Source organism: Ciconia boyciana, chromosome 9 (genome assembly GCF_034638445.1).
Source record: "Ciconia boyciana chromosome 9, ASM3463844v1, whole genome shotgun sequence".
In the NCBI taxonomy this organism is placed as follows: Eukaryota; Metazoa; Chordata; class Aves; order Ciconiiformes; family Ciconiidae; genus Ciconia; species Ciconia boyciana.
In genome coordinates this window covers 22352465-22369640 of record NC_132942.1, presented here as the reverse complement: position 1 = coordinate 22369640, position 17176 = coordinate 22352465, and the positions used below count along the sequence as shown (strand labels likewise).

At 38.1% G+C, this 17176-nt stretch overlaps 1 protein-coding gene across 14 annotated transcripts in view; it reads right to left on the bottom strand.

Annotated features, from left to right (window-relative positions):
• The window catches only part of ANKHD1 (ankyrin repeat and KH domain containing 1), a 118580-nt gene that overhangs the window by 88313 nt on the left and 13091 nt on the right, over positions 1-17176 (bottom strand). For all 14 annotated transcript variants that reach the window (XM_072873355.1, XM_072873349.1, XM_072873354.1 and 11 more), the window contains exon 2: positions 14484-14637. In XM_072873355.1, the coding sequence (XP_072729456.1) occupies positions 14484-14637 (154 nt within the window). The remainder of the gene's footprint in view (positions 1-14483; positions 14638-17176) is intronic.

Here is a 17176-nt window from a genome sequence, read left to right as displayed (position 1 = left end):
ATAGCCATTAAACCACCTCAGCCACCTCACACACCTTCCCCCTTGGTGGCACTCATTCAGAATGTTCAGATTTTTATGTTTCCTAATCAAATATCTTTATAAAAAACCCAACCTTTCCATTTTTCAAGATTTTGTTTCTTTTAAATCTGTAGCAAAGAAACATTTACCTTACTATAAGGTGACAAGTTCCCAGGTACAATCCTCAAGACTGCTGATTCCTTACAGGAACCATGACCTTCAGACACCTTCATCACGTATGTGCATAAAATCATGCTGATCACTCAACCAAATGTACTTTGACCCTATACATATTACATGTAGTTAATATGTAAGTATCATTAATTACTCCTGCGTCATAGTTACAGATGTACTTCGTCATCAGCAAACAACTTTTTCACCCATCTCACTACAGATAAGCATCTGGGACGGATATCTGCCTCTTGGATTACCTCGTGCTTTAAAGAAGCAACTACAATTAGGACAAAAGCAATAATACAATTTTAAAAATTGCCAGTTCTGTCACAGTCATCATTTAAACAGCAATTCAATGGCTGAATTGCTTTAAACAAAGCAAACTAAAGCCCAGGGGAGAATATGAGAGGGCTTGTAGTTCAACACAAAGCCTGAAGAATTATACTCAAGTACAAGAAAGTGTTCATATTTCCTCCAGCAGAGAAGCAAAAATTTAACACAATTATGACCAGAACAGACATTAATGCTGAACTTGTCTAGATTGGTCTGGAGTGTTCACTCATGCTTCTCCCTTTCCTTTTTTTGGGTGTTTGGGTTTTTTTGTTTGTTTTGAAGTATCTTTGGAAGAATTAAGCCTTGGTCCAAAACCCAGTGAGTATATTCCCCACACCTATGAAATAACACAAACAATTATGGCAAAAAACTACTTAGTATGCACTGAAAGCTATTATACATATGAACCCCTGGGCTGAAGGGGGGGTTCATACTCTCTACCTACCACTAACAGCTAGGCTTCAACTGACATGTAACTGCTAGTTTATCTTGCCTTTGATCCCACAGCATCCCTGCTGGCCGGAGCATCTGCTCAGCTAGAATATTCAAGAGGCAACAAGGTGGACAGGTAAGACAAAGAAGGGGAGAAAGGAGCATCTTCCTCAGCCCCAAGATTTTGTACTGGAAAAAAATAAGTTTAGTTTCCTCAAGGAATCTGGCTTTTTTTTTAAAAAAAAAAGTGTAGGGCAAAAGAGATGCAACTAAACTAGATCTTTTCAATGTGTGGCCATAGAGATTCCTACAAAAGAGGTTCGTTCAAACTATCTGTGTTTTGGCTTGCAAGACATATCAAATGCAAGTACAGACATTTGAATTTGGCCTTGGAGGAGGAGAAAGCTTCTGTTTACTCACTATGAGTTAAGAGCAAAGGTAGAAGACCAGCCTAGCAAAAAAAAAAAAATACACACACCAAAAAAAACCCCTCAAAACGAAACAAAGCAAAAGCCTGATCAACATCCACAGGGACTGCTAGGTAAGAACTGCAATAGGAAAGAGTCAGACAAAACAATTATTCATCAAGAAATTGCTCTAACCCTGAGACAGTTGCAACCCAGTAACTACAACTGTTGTAAGACACATTTCAAGCCAGGGATGATCCCCACAGCACAACCTACTCTTTTTCCAGATCTTCTCAGTTTGTAAAGACCTAATGTCTACTAGACATCTGTATTGGAATATTTAGAAAAAAAAATCTGCATCCTATAGAAAACTCACAGTACCCTGCCTGTCTTCTGTCAGTATATGAGTGAGTTCTAGTTAGTGCAGTATTGTACAAGATCTGACAGTAACTCAGGTATTTTTATTAAACAAGTCACAGAGTAACAGCTAATTCTACCAGCTCCAGTAAATTGTTGGGGTGCATTCTGGTTTAGGTAGGGGGGTTTTTTGTGGTTTTTTTGTTTGTTTGTTTGGGGGGATTTTTTTTGGTTGTTTTTTTGTTTTTGTTTGGTTGTTTTTTTAATTAAAAAAAGGCACTTTTACCCATGGCAACTAAGGCCTCCTTTCTAACTTGTTTTTGATTGTAAGGAAATATATGGTCTTGCATTTGAGAGGAATATTCAAAACACAATGCTAACTTTAATCCAAATTATAAAGGACAAGGATGGGATTAAGTACTAGTTTATAAACATCTACATTACTCTGGACATGAATTTGTTTTTCTGCTTCTCTAGGATTAAATGGGAGGTACTGTATATTACAGTTAAATAGGAGCTTACCACTTCATTTCTGAATTTTCTTGAATGACCAACTCAGGGATTTTTTTTTTTTTAGGGTTTTCTTTCACCTTTAACATAGATAAAAGGCAGCAATACACACCCAGAAAGATTTGCCATGGCAGCAAAATCACAGCGAATTATTTGGGTGACTGATGCCTTTTCCATTGCCAGCCTTGTCTTCCCTCCCTCGCTACCTCCTCCTGCAACATCTTTTCCAGGGCCACAGCACCAGCAGGTATTCAAGTACATTCATGCACTTAAAATAAATGCTATTCTGGTTGCATCATGCTTGCCAGTATTATTGTGATTAGCTAAGGGAAAACTTCAGCCACAAGCTGAATTGTTTGCCTGGCTTTATTTAGCTTTTAGATGGACACATGCTCAAATGTCAGACTCAGCACATCTCCCCTAGAGATGGGCAGTCACCTGCTCACACCCTGTCAAATGAAGTGTGAGGGCACACATACATACCAGCACACTCAACTGGATCATAATGACAGTATATGGTGCTAAACAAACATGTAAGAATTGGTATTGTCTACTGACTGCCCCAGCAAGAATCAAAGGAGCTAGGCTCCAAATTCAGAGCTTTGGACATCAGCTCTGACATTCCTGGTATTTCAATGAAGAATCCAGCCTAGAGACTGAGAAAAAAGAATCAGATTGCTTCTGGTTGCTTATACAAAGTAGTATTAAAACCCCAAGTCACTCTTGGGGATTTTATTTTATTTAAGTTGAGACTGTAGTGCTTACAGTATTTACCCATACAACTATAAAGACAGCAACTTTGTAAATGATCCAGAAGCAGAAATCATGACCTCTGTAAGGAGAGCTTCAAAATAAATTATTTACTTTGTGCCATCAAATACGGAGAAATTTACAAGGTTTATTTCATTATTTTATAGAAAAATACCAAGGCTAACAGTAGGCAATTATTCTTTAATTCCTGGTTCTTCCTTTCATGCCTTCTCGGAGAGAAAAACCAGTATTTCCTCATTTCAAGTCTGACAATTGCTTGTCTCCAAGACTCTGAAACATACACGTCAAAGAACTAAGACTGCTACTGAAACATGGAAAGGAGGAACATGGAAATGGTACCATCCACTGTGGGAGGGTGAAGAGCAAAGAAAAACCCCACAACTCTTGATGTTTCTCAGGGATAAGAAAAAAAAATTATTAATGCTGAAGGCGGCGCACAAAATTCCTGTTCTTGACTTCTAGCATTCTAACTAAGCCCAATATTTTAAGTCTCATCTATTTTAGGACTTCTGACCTTTGAAAACAAGTTACTTCACAGGCCCTCTCACTTATATTTGGTGGTAGAAGGAGAAAAGAGTGGAATTACTTTCTGCTTTTTGAGTAACCTAAGGCTTATGGAGGAAAAGTATCATACCCCTATGGAGACTAACACCAGGATATGACCCCCATGCATAACAGAGATGCAGGAAGAAGAGGAGTCAAATAACCTTTGAATGCTATTTATAGACAAACATCCCACTTGTACTCTTTTCTCCGAATTTCTAGCATTCAGTGGAAAACTGAGTCCAAATGGGCTGTAACTGCTTTCCTGAATCAGAAAATGGCTCTGCCTCAGTACAGTACTCAGTGACTATCTGGGAAAAAAAAATTTGAAGAGACAGGTAATTTTCAAGCAAAGAACTAAGAGTTAACTTTGAGGGCCAGTAACATCATTGACTTAACCCAGAAGCCCATGGACTTTTAGCCCCCAGTTTATGCCAATTATGTATGGCAAAGCAAGCAAAAATATTCAAGTATTTTCAGAGGCTGACCAAGTGTGCCACTTCTTAAAAAAAAAATACCACCAGCCTAATGGTGTATAGCACAGACTAGTGTATAAGTTCATGTTTCAAACTGAACATTTGAGAAACACTTCAAAACCTCTCCCCACCTAAGAAGATCCACAGCCTTTCAGTGTACTATCATTACATACACGCTGCATAAAAAAACATCCTGAAAATAAGATCTCTGGGAATGTCACAGTAGATTAGAGTACAAAACAACCAAAAATCAGGATGCTACAGTCTTCAGAAAGAAGATAAGGAATTTATTTTGCCATGACCGAACTTGAAGAAAGAACACACCCATCTACTGTTAACTCATAAGAAAAAACCACCCCTTTACAAGAACAGTCCATACCATCACATCTTTTTATTCTTTGCAGCATCCTCCTAAGGTTAAAAAATGATAATGGAAGAGGACACAGGTGCATCAAGAGATGCACTTTCACATAGGTCCATGTCTCAGAAGCTCTGCTTCTTCAGATGGAGTTTTTGTCCATCAGAGGTCACAGAATCCAATGTGTGGCACCACAGAGCACAAGTTTTACTGAGCTTCTTTGGAGCACAATGCGGAGAGAAATTGTAACAACCATTAATCCAAAGGATCGCTTCTGGATGGAGTTGCTTCAAATAGCAAATATGGAAAAGTTTGGCCAATTAAGATTTTAGTAAAGCAAACTTCTTCCATTATTTCTCTCCAGGTCTTTGCTCTTCTCTGCATAAAGACTAAAATAAAGTTGTTCTACCTCTTATTCTGTCTCTATACTCTAGGAAGATCAGGCACTGGGTGTGCTCACTGTAAGAGAAGGCTAATAGCCAAAAGCACAGACACATTGCAAGTTTCTCCTCTTTTCATCATTAAATCTTCTTACATGCTCCTTTCCCTATAGAGACTTCCAAAACATGCTGCTTGCTTGGTTTTGGCAATACAAGGCAAAGCCAACTGGAACTCATGCCAGGTTGGCTAGAATATTCTTACTCACTGTGGCCTTCCTCTGTTACTCAGAAGCCATGTAATTATTTGAAAGCAAAGATAGAATTTTAGCCTTTATAACAATTCAGATTGAAGAAGGTTTTTTAAAGGACATATCCAAACAGGAGTGTCAGCAAATATATATACACACATACACAGAGGAATAATCAACTGTACACACACAGGAATAATCAACTGCATAAATACAGAATAATTTGTTCAGGTAGCAGTTCTTCAGAAAAGTATTGGTAGATTTAAAGTCAAATTCAACTTGTAAACCAACATTTCTCCTGCAAAAGGCAGACAACAAGCTAAGATGTATAAACAAAAGCACAGCTTGCAGGACAGGTGAAATAACACTCCTAACTCTCCATGCATCAATAGAGGACAAGTTGAGTAATACGACTAATTTGGGGCAACAAGCTATGAAGAACAGAGATCACTTACAGAGACTCCAGAGGAAAACAAGAGCAGATGAAAGTCTAAATAATGTAAGTTAAGGGTAGAAAAAGATTTTATGTTATTTAGGAGGGGGGGAAAAAAAAAGAAGAGAGAGAGAGAACTGAGGAAGATAACAGTCTGCAAGTTGGTTCTAAGAATGGTTGCATTGAAAAAGGGAACACTGAACTGGACATGATGCATAAAACAAGCAGCCAAAGCAACTCCACTAAAAAAACACCAATTGCTTTACTACAACAAGTTTCTTCCTTCCCTCATTAAGCTCTTCCAAAGCAGCTTAGTGCCCCCTTCACCCCCAAGTTACATATTTCAGCATGTAACACTGAGGACTGATACTCAGAAAAACCTTCTTATCCTAAGGACTGCAGTTGGCTTAGCATGCTGCGGAGCTTCCAGCACTGGAGATAGTTTGTCTAACCAGATCTTAAAGCCACCCATCAGGAATGGCACAAGCATAGCTGAATTCGCTTGGGGAGAGGAAGAGAAGGAGATAAAACTAGATCTAATGAGATTTCTTTCAGCTCTATTTTTCAAAAAGTTTTAAGAAGCTGTACAGAATTTGAGGAAAAGGTGATGGCTAAATGACAAGTTAGTAATTGCTGTTTTAGAGATAATACTTTGTCACACAGGGAAAAAAGTCGTTACAGAACTGCATTGTGCCTTTTGTTCCAACAGCAAGTATTATCTTAATGGATACAGCAAGCATAAATTTGTGCAAGGCAATAGTTTTTGGGTTTTGGGTTTTTTGGTTGGTTTGGTTTTTGGTTTTTTTTTTTTTTAAAGTTTCCTACATGTTGAATCCTCAAGTACTTAAATACTTCACATTCACAAAGAATATAAACTCCATTTTTGTGCAAGATGCTTAATGTACTATAGCTTGTTTTAAATCAAGAGATTTAAGTTCTTTCAAATTTCTTACCTTTCAAAGTAACGTCTTTAAAAAGGCAGAAAATAATTTGTAACAGGCAATGGAGGTGCTCATGCCCCATTGGAAAAAGCCACTTGCTTCAGTAAGTAGAATCAAAGATGAGTGGCAGTATATTTTACATTTTATGTTTCATTAATCTGGTGAAAACTAGCTTGACTTTCCAGAAATAAGCAGAATTTGATCATTTACACTATGCATATACTACATTATCATTTGTTTTCCTAGAAACTTGTTTATTGTAATTACTTCCTAAATATACAATAGTAATATTTTGCCAAAGGTGAGTTACCAATTAAAAAAAGGCAACAGATTCACCCGTTACACCATATACTGTAAAGTATTAATGACTCAGTACAATCTGTTGCTTCTGACACTTTAAAAAAGCCAAATATTTAATACCATTATAAAACTGAAAAGAACAATGTATTGTAGGTCCGCCAACGAGAGTTCAGTTAATTCCTCCCACGTGTCCCGAGACACTCATCACAGCACACGAAATAGCCTGTTTAAGCAACTCTTATATAAAACAGGTAGCAAGCAGCCCTGCTTCCAAAATAATCATGTTACATCTCACAGTATACTTCCAATCAGCCCCAGAAGGGGTGGCTACACATTCAGACTATCAACCTGATTTACCAGTCTGTCCAGTATGGAGCCAAGTGGCTGGCACTAGTTACTGCCATCAGACTTTGCCATTAAGTTACAGACCATCAAAAAAAATTTGAAATCTGCACAGACAGACTCAGATCCGGTCTTCTGCACACTTCTAAACTCTGGTTTTATCATCATGTGCTAAGGAAACTACATGACTGACAAATGCAGAAAACAATCAAAAATGCAAAACTTAAAAACCAAGTCTGTGTAAATGAGGTTTTTAATAAACTATTAATAGAGTCTTCTTGCAGGAGATACAAGCAAGAGACACAGGCTTTTCTACCTCCTCGCTCCTTCCTGACTCTCCTGACGTACTTAGAGAGAAGAGTTACATTTTGATGAAATCAAACTTGCAAGCGTAGTAGCTGCTTCATTTCACAAGGTTAACATCTACGCTCCCCTCTTACACAGGCATCACAAAGAAAGAATCATACCAGTAGCCATCTGTTTAGAGAGAAAGCATGCACATGAATGAAACAGAAGAACACAGGGAAAAAAATACTATACCACACAAGTAACATACATTCTGTGGTAAGACATTTGGGTCAACAGCAGTATTTACCAGATATTAGCTTTAAGCGACCTGTGGTTTGAGCTAGTGTTCTGTTTTTTTCTGTACCTGATTAATATCACAGACCCACATAACTAGCTTACCTGCAATATTGCTATGCAAGATCTTTATTTACCACTCTAGCACAAACCTCAAGACAACCAAAGCAAAAGCTTGCTTCAATGCACTGTCAACAAACAGGAGTCTTACTAGCTGTCCCACAACAGGCCCCTTGTACCCTGTTAAAGGGTACCAGCTCCCCAGTACAGACCGCAGTACCACACAGCCAGCTCTAAGCCAACTGCCAGCAGTAGCACAAAGCCCAGCGTAAGCCTCTGCACCCCACTGCAAAGCCTGAACCCGATTATTTTTGCTTTGATGGATGAAGGAAGCATACGGGGGGGGGGGGGGGGGGGGGGGAGATCTCCTCTTGGTACAGGCTAAATTCCATCTCAATTCAGGCATTACATAGGACTGTCAATAAAGCACTGCTGCTTTTCTCCTGCCCAAACCCTCCTACTTTCCTTCTTTGGCTGAGGCTACTCCAAGCACTAATATAAGAAGTCATCCTGAAAACAATACTGAATGGAAAAAAGGTTTTAACCAGGAATATCCCCATATTGAAACAGGAGAACAAAGGGGTCTTTAACTCACAGAAGAATCCAACTTGTATGAAAAATAAAATATGGCAGAAGTAAAATAGAAAGGAAAAGTAGAGTTAATAAAAAAATATACCTTGGACTTCGAAAAAATCATGTTAAAAGGAGAATTGCACAAGGTGTTTATGGTACAGTCATAAAGCACTGGCTGATTAACAATGACCTCTGATATACATATATAGACAGATCTATAAATATAGATATATATAAATATGCAGACAACTTAAGAGATTGAGGAGTACCCTGGCCAAATACTTCACAAATCAGAACTTGTAATTTTTTGTCTTGTCTCTTCCTACTCCCTATCCCCACTGAGGAAAAGTTAAAATCTCAGCAACATCTTCACCAAAGAATTCCAAAAGCATAGTGTTCAGATCTGGTGAGATAACTTAGCTGTCTGATACCTAAAAGCATCAATTCAAGTGTTACAACAATGAAACTGTTCTTCACAGCAAAATCCAACTGGAAGAGCCAAAAATATGAAGCTGGTACATTTAATGCACTTCGAAAGTATGGAAGTTAATTTGACTAAGAGCAGGATTAGACTAGACTTTTTCTAATCTAAAAGCCTACTAGATTAGAAAAGATATTTAAATAATGCAAAACCTCAGAGAAATATAATAATAAATCAACTACATACGCAAAATTCAGACAGCTTATCCAACTTACTCAAAGGCACAACACATCTGTACATGTCACATACCATATATTCCTTCCCACTCTGAATCTTTAGATGGTGAAGAAAATGAGCAAGTCACTGTAATGTGCCAATATTCCAAAAGGCAAGTTTTCCAGTTAACAAGACAGTGGTGATTTTAGTACTAGCACAGCTTTGATCTCTGAAGAAATGCCTAGAATGAAGCTTATTCAAACTTTCTTAATGAAAACTGTTTCGCTTATTTGATTCGTATACTGCATCCATGTAACACCAAGTATTTCAGATCAGATCAAATTAGGGTGAAAAGCCTCTCTTGGTTTAAAAAAAAAAATCAGTCAAAATAGTTGGACTAAGGTAAGACTTTTGCCATGTTGAAGGCAGCTAAACACACTTCAAATTTGTTATTGCTACATTTTTACAACAAATTTCCATCTTTGCTCAAATTCCAGCAATCCTCTCTCAGATTCCCCCTAGTAAAGACCCTATTTTTCTTTGTTATTCAAGAACACCCATACAGATCTAGAAATGTATGTTACATTCCACAAGCACAGAGGTGCAGCAAAATTGACAAACATGAATCATCCGTTTTCTGCAGCCCTCAACTTCTACAGTTTGAAGCGGAGCTTGGATAACCCTTCAGAGGTTAAGTTTCTAATGGATTAGATGCCCACCTCCATTTAAATCACAAGTAACTTACTGATCAGCCCTAAGAAAAGAAACACCAGGTCCACACATGAATCTTATTGATCATAAACAACATGATCAAAGAATTTATCTAGCCCAGTCTCTGAAACTTTCCAAGGGGTCTATCCGATGCAGGATGAAAGCAAGACGTGCATCTTTTGAACTGTTCTTTTAAGACCACAGCTCACTCCCTAGTAGTGCTGGATCACAGGTCTATCTTGTCACATTCAAGCCCTTTAATGTTGGGGAAAACAAATACAATTTACTTTATTTTAATCAAAAAAACCTTGCTGTTAGTGAATAATGAATGGGTTTGGTCACATCACAAAAAAAAGCAGCAGGTTTGGTTGACAGTTTGGCAAGCGGGTAAATATAGAGAGATACATACACACACTGGAAAGCATTCAATTTTACAATTGCTGAATCTCACTCTATCCTTTCAGTTTATCCTAAAGCAGGCAGATTTTATCTGGGCCTATTCATATTTTGACCTGTGTTCTGTATTTCCACTAAGTAGGTGATTACTTCCACTTTTTGCCTTCCCCAGTTCCAGAACACACAACCCATTCCCCCCCTCACTTCATCCTACCAGCTTTCCAAAGAGCAGTATCAGGCCCTCATACCTGAATCAACTACTGAAATTCATGAGGTATTAACAGACACTTGTTATTAAAACTAGATTTCTCTTTCACCACTTACACTGCATTTAATCATCTGAGAGTTTGGAGTCTCAAATACACCAAACCATCTGTGTGATGGTCTCAAGTCACCTTTCATCTTTTCTTTCAACAGAAAAGAAGAACGTATATAACTGCTCCCTGTTCGAACATAAGGATGGACTACACACACCTGTTTCATTAAGCAAACCCTTGGCTGAACATGGTTCCTCTCCAAAATACCTCTGCTTTTCCTCACAAGCCTCTTATAAACAATAGTAGGACTTCTGAAGAACTCACTGCTAACAAAATTCCTCCCTGTGTAGATACTCAGCAGGAGTACCAAGTGCTCCAATGCCAGACAAAGAGTTTCTTTACCACTTTCTTCTGCATCTATTTTTGATGCTTCATTGTCAAAGTGATTCAACATTCAGATTGAGAAGGAACATGCTCAAAAGATCTGCTGGTAAGGATACAGGCACCCAAGCTATTTTCTCAAGTTAAAAATCAGTTCGGTAACATTCACATCACTTCCTAGAAAACTCAGCAAAACCATGCTGAAGCACTATGAGCAGGGCATTTTAACTGCAGGGATTAACATTTTGACATTTTACAACTTTTTGTGGAATTCTGTTTTGGGTGCAGAGTACACCAAACAGGCATCCGGGATTTTTATTTGACCACACACTTCAACGAACACCTTTCTCTATCCTCTTTAAGAAACAACTCCAGGAAGAGGACTGAACTACATAAGCAAGTCGTTTTCCCTTCCTGATACCTATAACAAGGCAGGACCAGAAAATGAAACAGCTTTAACCTGTCAAACTTTCCCCAACTCTTTGGAGGTGAGTTTGCCCTTTTAAGAACATGCGTTGAGGGACCCACCAAGGAACCTGCCAGGAAGAGCAAGAGCTCTGAACGCTATAACCATTCATTCACAGCAGCAAAGAGGTCTCATCCTCCACCAGTCCACTACTGTCCCTAAAAAGGAAATTTAATAGGCAACCTTACTGAAGATCCACAAAAGTACCATGATTCTTCAGAGCTGGAATATTATTTTAAGACATCAATAGTACCCTAATTAACAGGGGAGGTGAACGTTTCTAGTGCAGAACATGAATCCACTGTCAGAATACTAAGAATCTGTTTAATTACAGTCTGAAAAATGGAAACATCTCCAAACAGTATGGTTCTCCTTCCATAGGTTATTTTACCTATAAATCCTTTCTTTGCTACTAGGAGTCAAACTGAAGGAAGGTATATGAAAGACATGGTTTGTTTAGGATAAATTCCCAAAGAACAGGATTCAACTGTTTTAATTTATCTTCAATTTCTGAAGATGAAAACAACTCATATTTATGACTTTCATAGAACAGTGAAGTCTCTCAGTCTTCAGAATGTAAAACTAGGGGTTTTGTGAAATAATACAATCACTGACAGTTGTTTAAAGATAGTTGTTCATTAACAAAATGCCTGTGCTTTGCTTAAACAGATTACCGAAGGAAGTATGGTTGTCCAAACTAAAGCTAATCAGCCAGGTTTTCAGAGGACCTAGTAAACATAAGGAATCTAACTGCTGTTTGTGTGCACATGTATATGTACGTATGTGTATACTTGCTGCTATGTTAAGGGGGGCGAGGCACAACCTTCTTGCTAGAAACTGTACATAAGGCTGTCGCCTTCAGCATCCAAAACCACAAAATATTTTAAGTCCTCCTGGAAACAGAATAAACAAGCTGAACTGCAAAAAAAATATCCAGCACTTATGATGGGTAAATATGATGTATAGAAACATTTTTAAGCAGTTCAACTAACCTCTAGCCTCTACATTTGCATATGCCGGCCTAACCGGCTCTCAAATCAAGACAGCTACTTAAAAACAAAAAACAAAACACCCACAAATCTTAAAGACTGCAATGGTTGAGAACCACTTCTGCCTAAGTAATTTGAAGAACATCCCATCTGGCTGCAGTTGCTAGAACTTACCTTCCAGAATTAATAAACAGCATGTCCATGTGAGATCTGAGCATTAAAGGATTAATGAAGAATGAGCAAAGCTAGCTTTGCAAGTCATACTCATTAAGATCCTAATGACAAAGCCATGAACCTGCATGTGAGAAACGCCAAGAAATCTGAGACACTAAATGCAATACCGATTTTCCTCTAGGTTGTGAGTTAGGACCAAGCCTCCCACAGAAGAGGGGATCATCACAAACAAAGGCCAAGCTATTCTGCAAACCACATCAGACCAGGCCATAGCTAAACTCCTTGTTCGAGCAGTAGTTCTGCCATCTACTTTTGCAAACTAACCTTAGTGCTGGGGACTAAAATGTGACTAAAATAACTGGAGAAATCACTTGCTTTTGTATTATTTTGCAGTTTGGCAAAGTCCCAACACTAGGCAGCTTTGTTTGTTGCCATGATGGAAACCTAGACACTTACTTCAGGTTAGAAAGGGTATTTTCAGGCAAACCAGCCAGAGAAATCCAGTGAAGACATTAGAACATCTCCCAGAAACACTAGCTTCTTTAATCAATCAACTTTCAAATTATGGCTTTTATTAATAAACTACCAGATTCTCAGTGCCTCCTTTAGGTTAGCCTAATGACATTTTTAGTGTTCAAATTCGCAGTGGGAAAGACAAGTACTGCTTAACTAGAGGACTTTCTCAAAAGTATTTTCAGTCTTTTGATCTCACACATTCATCAAGTGGCATTAATTTTGTGCGGTCTTTTGAGAGAGGGAGATGGAGCCCTCAAACAAAAGCACTCTTTTTGATGTGCTCTTCCTTCCAGATTCCTTCTGTTCTGCCCATTTTCTACATCCCTACTCCAAGCACTTGGGGAATCAAAGCATGGAAACCTCAGATTAAAAACAAATAATTTAATCTTGAGGACAAGTGGCCAACTACTGCTTAGACATCTAAAGAAAGCATTCTCACAGGCATTAAAAGAAGCAATGGTACCTCCTAGATTTGTTAAATACTGTGAAACCATTTTGAACACTGCAATCCTAGATGTAAGCACATACCTCAGAGACTGACTGCCCTCATAACACCAGCCATCAGACACCTCCACTGACAATTTATAAAGCTAGCAATAGGTTTTAGGACACACCAGTCATCAGGTACATGAGAGAAACTGCAACTGATTTTAAGAGTGCTTAAAAAGGACTAGATTGTTCAAATTCTCTTAGTGTCTGGAGTATCCCAGAAATAGTCTATCTTCCCTGCAAAGTTTGGTCCCCAAGAGTTGTATCAGGTTAGAATAATTTTAGGGGACCACCTTTAATTAGGCTGCTGAAACTTTCTGCTGACAAAAGCTATGCTATGTTGTAAGCTGTGTTTTTTTAAATTCAAAATGTAAAGAGAGCCCAAAGCCTGAGTCCCTTGCCCCCTTTACTTCCTCAAAATGAAGGTCTCCTTTAAGACTGTACATAGCTTTACATCTAAACACCTGCAAATAAATGCTATTTTATCTAGCTCTTAAGTGTGTTCAAAGCTAAAGTCTGAAAACTCCAATTTGAGCACACTACTACTAGTCTGAGTATGCACCCATAATGATCAAACAGGATTTGTTTCAAAGCAGGGTTTTTACATCTTTTTGCCCTTGGAATTTTAAAACTGACAAATAATTTTCAAATCCATTGCAAACACCTGAGTCACAAACCTTAGAAAGACTTAAATTAGTCAAGCTTTCACTGTAAAAGTAACAAATGTAGTGTCACTATGTTCATCTAGTCTGGTTCTGAAACATGAACATTAAATATTTATTTTCCAACAATCATATCTCAGAACTACAGAATGGAAAAATACTTTTGTGCAAGTCAAAACAGAGAAGTAAGTATTCCACCTGTCAATTTCTGGAGTAATGAATTAATAATTATATTTTGACCAAAGCAGCAGAAAAAAATGTCATTTTAGCAAGTCTACTTGCTTCCATTCTCTCCCCTTTAATCCTCCCTCTAGTAACACAGGTAATCTCATCTGGTCACTGAAATACCATTTAATTCAAATTAACTTTTCTAAGTTTATATGTACAGAAAGAGTGGCCCAAGCAATCCTCAACACCTGTAAGAATTATGAGATTGTTTTCCATGTTTTGCTCCCCATCATCATGGTAAATTTCCAGACTTGTGAATATTTTACCAGGGTCAAAATTTACAGGTTGCCAGATCTGTGTGCAAGTTAGGTTCAGAAAAAAACTATACAAAGAAAGTACCTGCTGCCTCCAGTAAGGCTTCTAGTCTTGCTTGTGTTTCTGGATCCACAGTTCTCAAGTCCGCACCTTCTGCAGCACTCGATAAGAATAACTCCGATGTGGTTTTAAGTACTGGGTTATCAAGATCTTCTTGGTCCAAAATAAATGATTCAACCTGTTTGCCAAGTTAGAAAAATAATTTTACCATTTTTGCAGTTTTGCACTAAATCTAAAATATTAGAAAAAATACAAAACAATTTAACTGTGTTATCATAACCATGTTTCAACTGTGCAGATTATAGGACACAACCATAAAAATCATCTGGTCAACTCACTGAAAATGTAGTTGAAATCATAAAAGAAAAAACTACATGAAAACCAGTTTACTGTAAAAATTACAATTAACAAGATCTTAAACTATAGCTCATTAAATATTGAAAAAATATGCATATTTGGACAGTTAACCACCAAAACAGACTGCCACAAGAGGCTGTAGCATCTCTGTCACCAAAGTCTGTCTGCCTTGTTATTAAAAAAAGCCATCAGTAATGACTTCAGCATAGCTGAACCTATCTGAGTGCCAGGGAGGGACTGAATAGTTTCCCAAGATGCCTTTCAGTTCTATTTTAAAAGTAATTTCAACTACTGTAGCACAAGGATTTTGTTTGTTTTGAGTAGAAACAGGATAGTTGACTAAAATTCAAAACCAGAACATGTTTCCAAGCTGGCACTTAGTATTACCCCAGTCATTAATGTTTTCTAGACAAGAACAGATACGTAGAACAATAAAGCACGCAGGTATTCCAACTGAGCAGCAATAATGCTGTCTACCAGTGGCCCACATGATCTCCAAATACAAGCTCATGGATTTACTCAGCATAACACTCTGTAGTTTTATGACAGTTTGCCAGAGTAAACGAGGATACCTGACTCAATCTAATCAGCAGAACATTTCAGAATCTGTCCCAAGTTCAGACTTAATTTTCTCTATTTTCAGTAATATTTTAAGATAAAAACACTATTTCATAATTAGATGTTATCTGTTCAACACTATCGGTGCTTTAAATATGCCATAGAAATGAGACATGCTCATTATACAACCATTGCCGCCCTTTCCCACTTCAGCCCCAGTCTCATCTTCCTTTCTCTGTTTTCCCCTAATACTTCCCCCTATCTTTGTCATGCCAGCAGTGAACTATCATCATATTTAGCCCTATCACACAACAGCCCACAACACCTTAAGAAAGGGACAGTTTATCCTTCAAAAAAATCAAATCAGGCCATCTGCAAACTCATTAAGTGCCTCATTGCATGAAAAATGTTAACATGAATCTGGAGAGCTACATAGGGCACTGCTGTTCAAGAGCAACTTGTGTTAATTTCTTCTCCTTTTTGATACGTAAATGTTCTGTAACATTATCCCCTGGTGTCCAAGCCAATCCGTGGGTGCCCAGTCAAATGCACTGTTAACGTATGAATACAATGGGCATCAGGGAGAAAGAGTGGCTTTTAGGAACACAGGAGTTCCACATCGTCAGTGGATATGCATGACACTGGCTAGCTTACAGGTATGGTATCTTGTGTGCCAAGGCACAAATATTAAAGCTAAGACAGCAGGCTATGATTTAGGGCTTGAAGAAGCAAGATTTCTAGATTAGTCCAGACAACGGTCCTAAAATAAGAGAACTGTCACTGTGAGAAAGAGTTGAACATTAAAGAAGCAGAAAATAGTGACCTAAACCAGTGATACACGTTTACTACAAAGAAGAGCTATTTACAACTCACAACAAAATGTATCCCTACAGTAAGACTCTCCTCTGCAGAATTCATATTCCAGGTTATGTTCATCTAGCCCACTTAAGGCTAGATGGACATCAGCTCTGATGCAAAACTGACTTCTGAAAAAATTCACCATTATATCTACAGGAGTACTTCAGCATTTTTCATTTTCTCCCCCAAGACTACACAAGGCACTTTGCCTCACCAATATATTAGAAATATTATTCCTGTTGCAACAATGTTTGTGTGACCTGCTGACCAGCAGAAAATCCCACTGTGTGCATAAGTGACTATTGGTTATATATAGTGGAGAACTACATAGAAGAAATTTTATTACATGCTAATGGACTTTTTTTTTCTTTTTCAATTACACCACTAAATTTAACAGCAGTCCTCCCTTTTGAAGATATACCAAAAGGGGTAAAAATGCTACCCACCACTGAAGCAACTGCACTTATGAACAACAAATACTGCAGAAACGTTCAAAGTGCCTTCTGGCAAGCCTTAACTTTCAGCCTCAGGAACAGCATGACAACACCCCAGCAAAAGTAAGCACATGGGCCTTGCATCAATCTTCCAGTAGCTATCCCACTGCAAGTTTTAAAACTTCATTTTTTGACACTTCGGTAAAGATATGGAGCATTTTTCCTCGACGGCTGCCACCCCAAGCTCACTTGTATATACTTACAGGACATTACTTGCAACAATACACCTCTTGAACCTAAATCAGTATTAATTCACCATTCACAGGTGCTCTATCAACTTGCAAGGAACTTCTCTCTCCCCCCCAGTAGGAAGTACATTTTGCTTACAGAAACCTCTAAAAAAGTCTGTCTTTTTAACATTGATTATCCAAACACTGCTTATTAAAGCAACTTAGATACACCTTTACTTAGGGTACAAACCCTAAGTATTTGTGCAGCCTGTTCTTTTCA